Raw genomic sequence first — 12,526 nt, forward strand, 5'->3', positions numbered from 1 at the left:
ACAACGAGAACCATGTGCCACAGTGGCAAAGTAAAGCCATAACCCAAAAGTAGACAGCCGAAATTCCTCCATCACAAAAAAAAAAACACCCTTCAACCGGCCGGCTGATCTTTTCATTTATACTTATAAGTTAAATTTTAAAACTTAAATTTAGAGTTGATTTAAATTTTTTATTATATTTTATTATTCAACCTTTGTTTTTATATCAGTAAGAATATATATAAGTTCTATCCATAAATTATTTTTAATTTATCAATAATTCATTTCTCTTACGCTTAATATAAGCCAAAAAAATGAGGCTAAACTTCTTTTGTTTGTCCCCACCAATAGCTCATTTTTTTTAACAATTATTGTGTTACAATTTGGTAAAGTAGAAGACAAATACATTAAAATTTGTAAAGATAGGAAACATATGTATTGGAGATTAAAACAGTGAAGGGTATTCTGCTTTTTTTTAATCTTTGTATATGGATTTGTAAAAGCAGACTAAAAATGGATTTATTTCTTTTCGGGGGGGGGGGGGGGGGGCGCAGAGGGGGTACTACAAAACTCCGGTCAAGCCAGCAACTCCATCTTGCAGTTATCATATTATTCAGCGGCATCTGCACTCGTTTCCTCCCAACATAGACTTCTGTCGTTTGTTGTTTCAAAATTTCATCCATACACTCTCCGTTTATAATTTTCATATTATAAGTCGCTTACAATTTATCCTAAATCAAACCTAAGTTTGAGAGAGTTTATAAAAATATATATATTAGTTTCATTGAATCTGTCATTTGACATATTCAATCGACAAAGGATCAACTGATGATTTCAGATATCGTGCTTTTATAGTTGTAGGGAAACAAGAACTACATCTAAATTGGAAACCGTTGATGAAACAACGGTTACGCATACTCTTTCCAATCATATACGGTGATAGCGGTATTCTAAGTAGTTTTTTTGTTTTTAATCATGCTGTAATTTTGTAATTCACAGTTATCATGTAATCTCTAACAATTAGCAATAGGCTATAGCTTCTCTAAAGTGAAAGCCAAAACAAATTCCATCATCTAAAGATACATATTTTTATGGTATACTTATTTTATGTTAGAAATGTTTCTATTTTTTCTGTAAAATTGTTTAAATTTGACGAAGTTTGACAACCTGTACCACGGACCAATCTTTTTTTTTAACTACTATAATAAACCATGGCCTTTAGTTATGTTCGTGAGAGTTTATAGGTAAATCCATCAACTGTATTGAAGAAAAAAACAGTATATTTAAAATGCTTAATAGCTGGAACAAGCCTAAACAAACCTCCACAATGAATTTCCCTTGAAAAAAAAGATTGAATATGATTTTTAGACCACAAACCTATCGTAGGCCTCTAAAGGGTAAGGTAAATCTTAATCAGTCGGCAGATTTAATTTATGGAAATGGCAAGGGAAAATGAACAAATATCGCTCTTCCGTCACTGCTATTAGCACTAAGCTCTCTTTAACCAACAAAAAGTATAAACATCATAACAGCATTTCAAAATCTCTCTCTAATATATTGTGAAGCTGATGCCTACGGATACCATCAACGTAGCACGTGCAAGCAGAACATGCGAGTACTGCTGTGAAGGCATGACAACAGTGCCGGCATACGACACATGCCCACATCTGCAGCTCCTGCATTCTACACTACATGTGCACGTCAATTTCCGATCAGCATGGCAGCTCACGGCAAAACACACTAGAGCAACAGCGGGGGCAAAAAGAACGGTGCAACTCAAAATAACTCTGGGCGGAAGGCGGAAGACCCTCAGACAAGAAAATGAGAAAGTAATTAAAAATGAAATGAAAGGAGTTTCAATGTGTACTTTCTGGGGAATTAGGTATCCGACTTAAATTTACCCTACTCTCCACCAAGGCTTCACAATCATCAGCGCCACTTGCAACATCCAGCGCAAAGCTAGATGCGTTCACCTCACTAGCCCCGGGGTTATCATCAATTAAATTATCAGTCTCTCCTTCCATACCTTTCTCAATACCTGCATGCACGCCGGAGATAATCGTTTGACCATCATGAGAACTAGCAGCAGCAGGAGAATCCTTCTTGCCTTGCCTAGCTTCTGCGACTGGTGGCACCACAACCTCGACGCCATCACCCAATTCTCCCATGGCTTGAGGCTTCTCCTGCGTGCTATCAGCTTGTTCAACATTTACTTCTAGCACAGCATCCCCCAGGCCGACAGAAGGCACTGCAACTGGTGGAGCTGCCACAACATCCATGTCGTGTTTGGCAAGTTCTGCATCTCCTGGAGGCACCAAATTCTCCATGCCTATCACAGGTTCTGAAATTCCTGCAGGTGACACCTCCTCCATGCCTTTGTCAGGTTCTGCAGTTCCTAAAGTCACCACCTCCTGGATGTCTTCATCAGGTTCTGTGATTGTTGGAGGTGCCACTGCCTCCATGCTTTCATCAGGTTCTGTGGTTGTTGGAGGCACCGCGTCCTCCATCCCTTCGTCAGGTTCGATAATTGTTGGAGGTGCCTCCGTGTTACCAGGTTCTGTAGTTGGTGCAGGTGTCACGCCAATGCCAGCAGCAGACGACTCCATGGTATCAGCAGAATGGTGTGGTTCAGAGTTATCAACCAACAACAATTCCTTCGATGCAGTATGGTCAATCATTCCTGTGTCATCATGATTATCCTCTGGTAAGTCCATCTTCCCTTCAGTCTCAAGAGTGGAGGGGGTAGGAGAAACAATCTTTGCAATCTGATTCTTGTGAAGGGCCATTGCTCTCTGTTGTGAAAAGAAAATAAAAACTCATTAAGCATCCCATGTATAGATTAATTTCTATGATGATAGTATTGTTGTAACTTGTAAGAATATGAGAAAGTTAAAACAATAAACTAAATAATGGTATTGCATGTACTTATAAAGATTGAATAAGTTGGCACTTGCCTCAAAGATATCACTCTTGTTTTTAAGGTTACGTGAACGCAGCAGATTGGGGGTTCCAAGCTTTCTATTTACCTTCCCAAAGCTGACATTGTTCTGCAGAATGGGCAATAAATGTCAAAAGAGAACAGGAAAATCAGAGGAGATGAACAGATACTAACATCAAAATGACCAGCTGCATACCTGCACAAGTCCAGTCCCAACAACCTGAGTATTGTTAGCAATACCCAAGTCCCCCAGCAAGGATATGCACCTTTTGTACAGCTCTGACTCAACAAGATCCCGTGACACGTTAATTTTGGACAAATAGCTTTTAGAAAAAATTGCAGTATCATTGCTTGATGGCATAGAAGTCATGAGTGGACCCCCACCAGGACCTCCAGTATTTCTTAAAGAATTTTTCAGGTCATCCTTTACTCCATTTTTCTCTGAAGTCTGGTCCATCTCTTTCTGTTCAATACGAGGATTAAGATTATATTGCCCACTATAAGTCTCAGGAACAGGTGTAGCTGAGCAATCGGATTCTTTTTTAGTAACAGGAGTTTCAGGCTCATGGAATTCATTTTGTCCTTTCAATGCATCGCCGGTTGCCTCCCACCCTCTGCTGACACTATGTTGCCTGTTCTGGTCCCACTCTTGCCTGCCATACATATAGGGTTCACTGGCAAATACACCACTGCCTCCATTCCAAACTTGCAGGTGAGGGGGGCATGATTCATCTAAAGGGTTGGGCCACCCAAATGGGCGCATGTGGGTTGAAAACCTGTCAACTGACTCATGCAAAGGATATGAGACTCCAGGTTGATTCAACTTCATTTGAGGCCTGAGGTTAAACATTGGTGGGGCAGGAAACTGATGAACAGGTGGGTGAAATCCAGGCGCACCATGTTGCATGGGAACAAAACCATTTGCAACTGGAGAAGGCCAGCTCGGTGGATTGTTCCAGGCATGTCCATGCCCACGTCCAGAACTCATATCATTCCTCTTCTGATGGAACCTCCTATCTCCACTTTGAGGCCTACGATCATCATCATGCAAACCCAGAAATGAAGAATCATCACTTCTGTGCCTTGGAGGTGGTGGCAGTGGATGATTTGGTGAAGTGCCTGAAAAATGGCCACCTCTGGACGAACTAGAAGGTGTTGGTTCTCTGTATGGAGCTTTAGCTGGTGTACGATCTTGATGAACTGAACGTTCTAAAGAGTCACCATCTCGATCTCTATATTTGGTTAGGCCACTTCTTTCTGCTTTATTATCAGTACTGCGTCCACCACTAAGTCTCCCTGAAAACCTTTGTTCAGTTGGAGATCTTTCAGATAAGTGCTTTGGAGAAGGATGTGTATCCTTCCTAGGAGTACGATCATATTGCAATGATGATGAAATTTCCAATTGCATGTCACGCGACTGGAGATCATCCTTTTGTTTCAACCTATCTGAAGGCCAATTGTCTGCATCCCTATCACGCAGTCTAGAACCAGGTGTCCGTTCTCTCCCAGATGAAGTCCTTGATCGAATATTTCTCTCATCATATTGTATTTCTCTCTTAGCATGATCTGTCAATTTGGATCCATGCCTGAACACCAAAAAGTACTATTAAAAGAAGTACAACACTAAGTGAAAATTTCAGATAAGATGAACTAAATAAAATTAGCTCAAAGTTAAGATAGAATTGTGGTTTTTCTCATTTTAAAATCAACGTGCTGAACACAGATCATGAAATTAAATGATTCCTACTACCTCTGTCTCATAATATAAGTGTTTTGGCTATGTAAATGCATAGCCAGAATCCCTTATTATGGGACGGAGGTAGTAATAGTTTTCACTAGTTACGTACATCTGCAAAGATAAATGAGCAGAAGAATTAGACCACATATACATGATAAATATCAAGCTCCCACAGCGACTGAGTAACAGTAAACCAATACAACATTTTTCTGTGGACTAATATGAAATGCTACCTCAATAAAGGGCCAACGAATTTAACTGAAAACAAATTTAACTCTATATATCACAGGAGATCCCCTAAATACCCACTGACCAATTTCACCCTATATAAGATCCACTTTGCATTGAAGATCATTATATCCATTTCCCACCCTCAATAGCTACAATAAACACCTTTGACCAGAGAAATTGACAAGAAAATATACTCATGTGGTTTCATCAGAAGCAGTAATGTGTTAGTTCACAGTGATAGGTGTTATTTCACTTGGAAAGATAATAGCCGACCAACAAATGATAGAACTTTATTTTCTATTTATTCACATGGAGATGTTTATTGTTCACTGTTTTGTATGAACCACACTATTTGCATACAGATGCAATTAGTAAGAATGGAACAAATAATATCATGGTTGACTAAAATCTACATGGAAAAGGCAAACTTCCTTAAGTGAGTTCTAGTGCCAAAGAGAAACATAATATCTACAACACTAAGATATGTGACAAAGCTGAGCTAAAATAAGTGCAGATTTTTTCACATATGTAATCTAAGATAAGATACAACTGCAATGCTGAAGATAAAGACAAAGCATTACCAATTTTGATCTTTGTCATGATAACTATTCGGGCCAGGTGAACTTCTTGGATGGATTTTACTTGGACTAGAATCAAGATTTTCTGGGTGTCTATGGTCAGACCTCGCTCTCTCAACCAATGAATCAAGTCGCCCACTTCCAGAAGACTTATCAGCACTGCCGCGTTGCTCCCGTGCACTTGGAGGCTTCAAATCATATTGGTCATCATTTTCCTCAGGAGGCCTTTTTCTCCCTCTACTTTCCTTGTACCTACTACCATAATCATCATAATGATCACCATCTTGAACTTCCTTTCTGTAATGGTTCTCTGAAGTTCTGTGTCCATCTTTAGCACTCTTATAATCAGCTCTATCACTTTCATGATCACGGGTCAAGCGCTCATCCAGAATCTTATCATCCTGCTGTCTTTTATCCCTTTCATAATCATCCTTGTACTTTTCTTTATATTTATCATCATCAAACCTTTGCTCTTTAGAGCTCCTAACTTTACTATGATCATATCTGGAAAGTGTTTTTCTATCATCGCCATCTCTATTGTCAGCAGGCCACTTATCTTTATCTTCAGAAACATCTTTTCTCCGACTATGTCTATCAGGATCCTTCTCGGTGTTATTGTACTTCTCTTTTGCTGTAGATGCTATTTTCAAAGGATCTAATAAGAATATAATAAAAGGAAACAAAGAACATCAAGGTATTAACAACAATTGGTAATTTGAGCACAAGTCTCACAATTCACAGAATATATTATGTTCATACACATTGCTTACTACCGTTAGAAGTACTACACAAGATTAGAAGAAATTATGCACTACGATACTGGCTTGTAGTAAATGACCCAATCAGATTTAAGTAAACGAACTGACTGTGGAAATTTAGACAGCTCAGCAATCAATATGCATATCTACTCATAATAGGGCTATTGCAAATTTATAATCTCTTAGGACTATAGTTGAGATGGATGCACATTCAGCAGTTTGCTTAACACAAAAGGTCAAATGTATTGAAGTATAAGAAGTTCAACAGTACAAAAATCAATTTGTGAAAAACATCCACATATCAACATTACTTGTTGAGTACCATGGCATTAAAACAGTGCTGTGATTCCAGCAAAACAAGTCTAAAAGTATCCAGCCTAAGTAAAACATTCTGCAAACTACAGTACATATCATTGCACAGGTCACAGGAACCTTATCAACATTTAAGCAAACATATGGACCAAGGGCCTTACCATTAATCTCTATATCTCTCTTGTACGAGTAACCATCCTCCTCTCCCCTACTTGCCTTCGAGCCATTCTTCTTGGCGCTGCCATCATCATACCTCTCATGCTTGGAATCATAATCTTTCTTCTCCCTCTCACGGTCCTTTTGCCTCTCGCGCTCCCGTTCTCTATCCCGCTCCCTGTCACGCTCTCGATCCCGTTCTTTGTCCCGCTCCCGTTCTCTCTCTCTTTCCTTATCCCGCTCTCTGTCCCTTTCTCTATCCCTGCCTCTTTCCCTTTCTCGCTCTTTCTGTCTCTCCCATTCCTTCTCCTTTTCCCTCTCCCTCTCCTTCTCTCTATCTCTGTCCCTCTCCCTATCTCTGTCATCCCTATACTGCCCGCTACTCTCCCTCCTCCCCAAATCCTTGTCGGACCGCCGCTTCCCAGAATCACTTTTCAACACAGCCTCCTCAGCTCTATCATCCATAGCCACCATCCGCCTGCTCGACCTTTTAGATTCATCCCCGGATCCCCTGGACTTCTCAGGTTGCTTATCCACATCGACAGGCCCAAATACTTCACCCTTGGACCTCTTCTCGACCAAGTGATCCTCGCACACGCCGCTGTTCCAGCGGTCACTGACCACGTCCACGACCATCTCCTCGACCCTGTCCTTCCTCTTCCTCCCGTGCTCCGCGTACCCGTTCCCGGAGCTCACCACCTCCTTCCCCGACGACGAGCGGCGCCTCTCCGGCTCGGGATCTCGCGAAACCCTAGCCGCCGCGGCCTCCTCCCGCGCGCCGGCGCCGCCCGCCTCATCACCCTCGGATTCCGACCGCTCCGCAGACCCGCCGCGCCTGTGCGACCGGTGCGACGACCTGTGCCGCGAGCTCCGAGGCATGGCGGGCCCACCAAACCCGGAACCCTAGCCCGGACAACTTCCGTCGGATGCGGCCGCTGGAGGGGCGCGACCCGGGGTAACCCTAGCGCCCGCGGGATCCGGGGGATCTAGGCGGCCGTGGCGGCGGGGGAGCGCGCTCCTGTACGGCTAGGGTTTTGGTAGGATGGGGCGGAGGGAGAGGAGAGGTGGGGTGGAGGCGGCGGCGAGGGATTGGAGACGACGGGTTCGTGCGTGGGTGGAGGAAATGAGGGGGGAGGAAAAGGGTTTTCTCTCTTCGTTTCTTTTTTTTTTCCTTTGGTTTTCCAGTTCAGGATTTCCGAGGGTTTGGTGGTGTGGTGCGTTCGCAAGTGTGGGAGGACCGGAGGAGTTCCGATCTGGTCCGGGTGGTGGCCGCACCGGCGCCGTAACCGCTCGATATGATATAACGACTGAAAATATAACATATTTTAAAGATAATAACTATTGTGACACTTTTTATCTATATATATATATATATGCAAAACATAACATATTTTAAAGGTAATAACTATGGTAGACTATTGTGATACTTTTTATCTATATGCAGTGTAATGTGTTTGTTTATGAAAATATATTTTTATATAGAGAGTCATGTAATATTGGATGGTGAGATATAGAAGAAAAGTGAATAGAAAATATAAGCTAAATCTTAAACTTGTTTAATAATATAGTCAATTGATGGTCAAAACATTTGCTATATCATCTAAATCTTAAGATAAAAATAACGTGTGCAATAAATAAGCCATGGTACATTATTTATGGCTCCATCCGTCCTATAATAAATTAACCTAGCACTAAATGTGACACATACTGGCACTATAAACACAGCTCTATTTAGATTCGTATATTAAGATATGTTATATCCAGTATTATATTTATTTTTTATGGGACGGATGGAGTAGTGTAGATAGACCGATTTTTTTTGAGCTCGCTGACATGCACAAATAGTGGTTGCTTGCCTCATCTCAAAACCCGCGTGCAATCAACAACAAAATAAGCACTCGCACGTGCTCTCTCCTCTTCTCTTTCATAAACCTCATTGCAACCATCTTACCTCTTGTTCGTATTAAGATAAATGTATTGGGATTGTGTGCTAGATATGATATATTTGTAAATACAACCACTAAACTAATCGATAAATTACGTAGATAGAATTAGAAGCAGTAGCTACGTCTCTTATTGAACTTGCTCGAAGGTATGTATGTGAAAAAAGAAGGTCCTTCAAAAGTCTTAGATGCATATGTGTTGTAGCCAAAAGACACTTAAACGAGCTTTTTTATATTATCACTATTCATATGAGTAGGATTCACATGGTAGCAACTCGGTTTTTTTTCCTAGGAAGAGATGAACACAGGCTCTTCGCAGTGGTACTAATGCATTGATGTAACTCACATGTCCTATATACTCTAAAAATATATTTTAGTGAATAATATTGTAATACCTCCGTCCCTAAATATTTGACGCCGTTGACTTTTTTATACGTGTTTGACTTTCCGTCTTATTTAATATTTTTTTTCAAATATGTAAAGCTATATATATGCATAAAAATATATTTAACAACACACTAAATGATATAGAATAATTAATAATTAAGTAAAACATATATAAAAAATCAACAACGTCAAATATTTAGGGATTGAGGGAATAGTTGCTATAATGCGTGGGATCTTATTTCATTGGAGATGGCTAGTGAGGAAGTGACTAAATTCAAAGAGTAAAGATATTTGGCCAGTTCGCCAGTGGATTGAAATAGCTTGCCTAAAGATTTTTTGGCCGTTTTTAACGAGGCTAGTGTGGTTGCTCGTCTTGCGTGGATGCTTTTAGGGTTCACATGAATATTTTTTTATTTAAAAAAGTTCATGGTTATCACTAAGATCCAAATCGCGACAATAAAAAAATATCAGGAATATGACAAAGAAACGTTGTTCTTGCTTTTTTTTTTAGAACAACCTTATTCTTGCTGAACGCTAGCTATCCATGTCTACCTTTTATTTATCGGAAAATTGTTTTAATACATTTTCTTATTACCAATGTATATGTCAAACAAAAAAAATCTGGTTGAGCATAGACATAGAGTATAATTTACTCCCTCCGTTTCATAATGTAAGATTCATCTATTAACCAATGTATATTGTTTATATATATATATATATATATATGTGTGTGTCTAGATTCATTGATATATATATGAATTTAGGATACGCTAAAAAATCTTATATTATGAAACGGATGTAGTATCATTTTGGAGGATTTTTTTTTCCAAAAATGGTACATTCACTTACTAGTCAATTACAAGGAGTAAAGTTTATGCGAAGCCAAGTAGCCAGGTATATTATTATTTAACCATTTAGTCTTATTTTCGTATTATCAAATTTGTTGTGTGGTACAAATTGGTATATATACATATATGTGTGTGGGTGTGGGTGTGCAAGCATATTCAATAAAGATTAGTTTTATTTCATACTCTCTTCGATTTTTTTAACGTCGTTGATTTTACGTTTGATCATTCGTCTAATTCAAAAAAAATTATATAATTATTGACTTTTTTGTTATGATTTGATTTATTACTAAAGTAACTTTAAGTATGATTTATAATTTTGTATATTTGGATATTTTTTTAAATAAGATAAAGGGTCAAACGTAAATAAAAAGTCAATGTCGTAAAAAACTAGAGAGAGTATTAACTTTGGTATAGTTTGTTATTAACTTTGTAATATAATAGACCTACGTAAGATCAACATGTTAACTAAAGGGAGGTGAACATGTGATTTAAAATTAATACAACTTAATTGAACTAACCTAAGTTGATTGGTTTGGTGAGGAGCAAGAAATGAGTAGTCAACTATATTAAGTTTTGCAATCACAAGGTGGCAATGGCTCCAGCAATCTCTATAAATATAATTACACAAGAGTAAATGCAAATAAGTATAGAGACAATAGACACAAGACTTTTTCATCCAAGGTTTGGAAATTTGATTGAGGCCTCCGGTTTTGTTTCATCCTGATCCCTTGCACCTTCCTCTCTTCCACCACTTCTGTGCGAGCTCCCGCCTCTCTGTCGCATGCTTGTGCTTGTTTCTCTAGCATGTCGTCGCGCTCCATCCTCTATCCCTCCTGCTTCCGCCTCTCTCTCTCTGACATGGATCAAAGGAATCACGCGGATGTCTGTCGCCATGTCATGACTCTGTTCATGGAGGTGAGTTCAGCCCCGCGTAGCTCTCGACGAAGGGAAGAACGATCATAACAGATCAGCCCTGCGGAACAGAACCTCGATGGATCAACGGGAAATCCTTCACTCATCTCCAACAAAATAGTTCGCGGACACAACATTGGCACTACCGCCGCTACCACAACACGGCGCTGGTTTGGTTTGGCACAACATGCCACATCAAAGGTATATTTTCCTACCTAATTTGTGAATAATGGGTTTACCTGGCATTATTTTTGGCTGCCAATGCATGTGTATGTATGCGTAGAACCGTGAATGTTCCATTAGTGATGAATTTTAGATGTACAATTAAAGATTTGGCTGTTATGGGAAATATCGGCGCATGACACATTTTGTTATAGTGAATTTTAGACAAACTTGATCATTCATGGAAATTATGAATTTGTATGCTAATACTTCTGTAGTATTGTAAGTGGTTACATTATTTGTATGATATATTTGATCACAACACCATACACTAATTTAATATTCTGTAAATTGTATGAAACAATGACATGAGACTAGACACCGAGATAAACTTTTTTATTCCTCATACTTAAAAGAACAAAAATATTATGTGACTCTCTTGGTAACTTTTGAAATGAATCTAATGACTACTCGCCTGATATGCAATGACATTTAATTTTTGACACTCTTATGATTTGATGAGAATATCAACACCATCAATACATCCACGCCCCCACAAGTACAACTTTATGGTCCTATTACCCGCGCTCGTGCACGTCAACTCAAATATCAGGTGAGTTCTTTCTTGAGTTCGTGTTCCTCTTCTTTATACCCCGGAGACGTGTGCACTATTGTTTTGCTCAGGAACGATGGAGAGGATCCAAAGGTGCGAGGATTCGCGCGGGGTGGTTTCGGACTATAGGACAACGGCAACTTCTGACGGTCGTCGCAACTTTATGCAAACTCCGATTTAGGCGTATAAGTACTTTATGGAAAGCTTATCAAGTCTGTTTTCAAATGGATCCAACTACATGTCATTATCTGTTCTGGAGCGGTCACTATTGTTGGTTTACTTCGTACTATTTTCTGTCTATGGGTGCTGCGTCACCTCTTTTGGCCCAATGGGCTGTGTATCAAGTTGGGTCCATTAGAGACGCGTCCTAGGGTTATAGCACAATCCAGTGGTCATTCTTTCCCTCTATTTATACCCCTAGCCACCACCAAGAACAGCGGGTTTTGATGAATAGAGTTAGCTACTAGCTACCTACTCGCAACGCGATATTGGCTAAACTGTCTGTCTGCTTGTATCAGAACCCCACCATTGTGTGTTTTAATAGTGAGACTATCATCTTCATCTAGCAAATCAGTGCGTGTTTTACTTGTTCTTGCCTGTTCTTCGATTGCTTGCAGAACGAGTGTCCTCGTGGTTGGGTTGTCGTGCACCACGAGTTTGCGACGACCATTAAAGACTGTGTATCAGTTGCTAAGGCGCAACGTCCCTGAACAGTTGTAGTCAAGCCGTGAACATCGTCTTCATCCAATCGAGTTATCTCCCTACCTCTCATTGAAAGATCGGGACACGACTCCTCGTGGGTTAGGGATGTGGGTTAGGGATGGAGCTAGGCCCATTTTATGGTGTCACATGGCACCAATGATCTTTGGTAATCTTTATTATAAATTGATCTTTTCTAATATATATTTATAAAATAATACAATAATATAATAAAGATGACACCAATAATGTTAAATCCTAGCTCCGCTCTT

General features: G+C 39.8%; 1 protein-coding gene across 2 annotated transcripts; it reads right to left on the bottom strand.

The window, feature by feature from the left end:
* Nucleotides 1-1,739: 1,739 nt before the first annotated feature.
* Nucleotides 1,740-7,860, bottom strand: LOC102713411. 2 transcript variants are annotated; one of them, XM_006644397.3, is made up of 5 exons: nt 6,696-7,860; nt 5,468-6,104; nt 3,114-4,503; nt 2,934-3,026; nt 1,740-2,771 (listed from the first exon to the last, which is right to left on the bottom strand). In XM_006644397.3, exons 1-5 carry the CDS (start codon nt 7,567-7,569, stop codon nt 1,836-1,838), a joined length of 3,930 nt encoding a protein of 1,309 aa, XP_006644460.1. In that variant the 5' UTR covers nt 7,570-7,860; the 3' UTR covers nt 1,740-1,835. The 2 variants fall into 2 exon arrangements, with proteins under 2 accessions (XP_006644460.1, XP_015699124.1); XM_015843638.2 differs by having other exon boundaries at nt 5,468-6,119.
* Nucleotides 7,861-12,526: the final 4,666 nt, after the last annotated feature.

This window comes from Oryza brachyantha, chromosome 1 (genome assembly GCF_000231095.2).
Source record: "Oryza brachyantha chromosome 1, ObraRS2, whole genome shotgun sequence".
NCBI classification, from domain to species: Eukaryota; Viridiplantae; Streptophyta; class Magnoliopsida; order Poales; family Poaceae; genus Oryza; species Oryza brachyantha.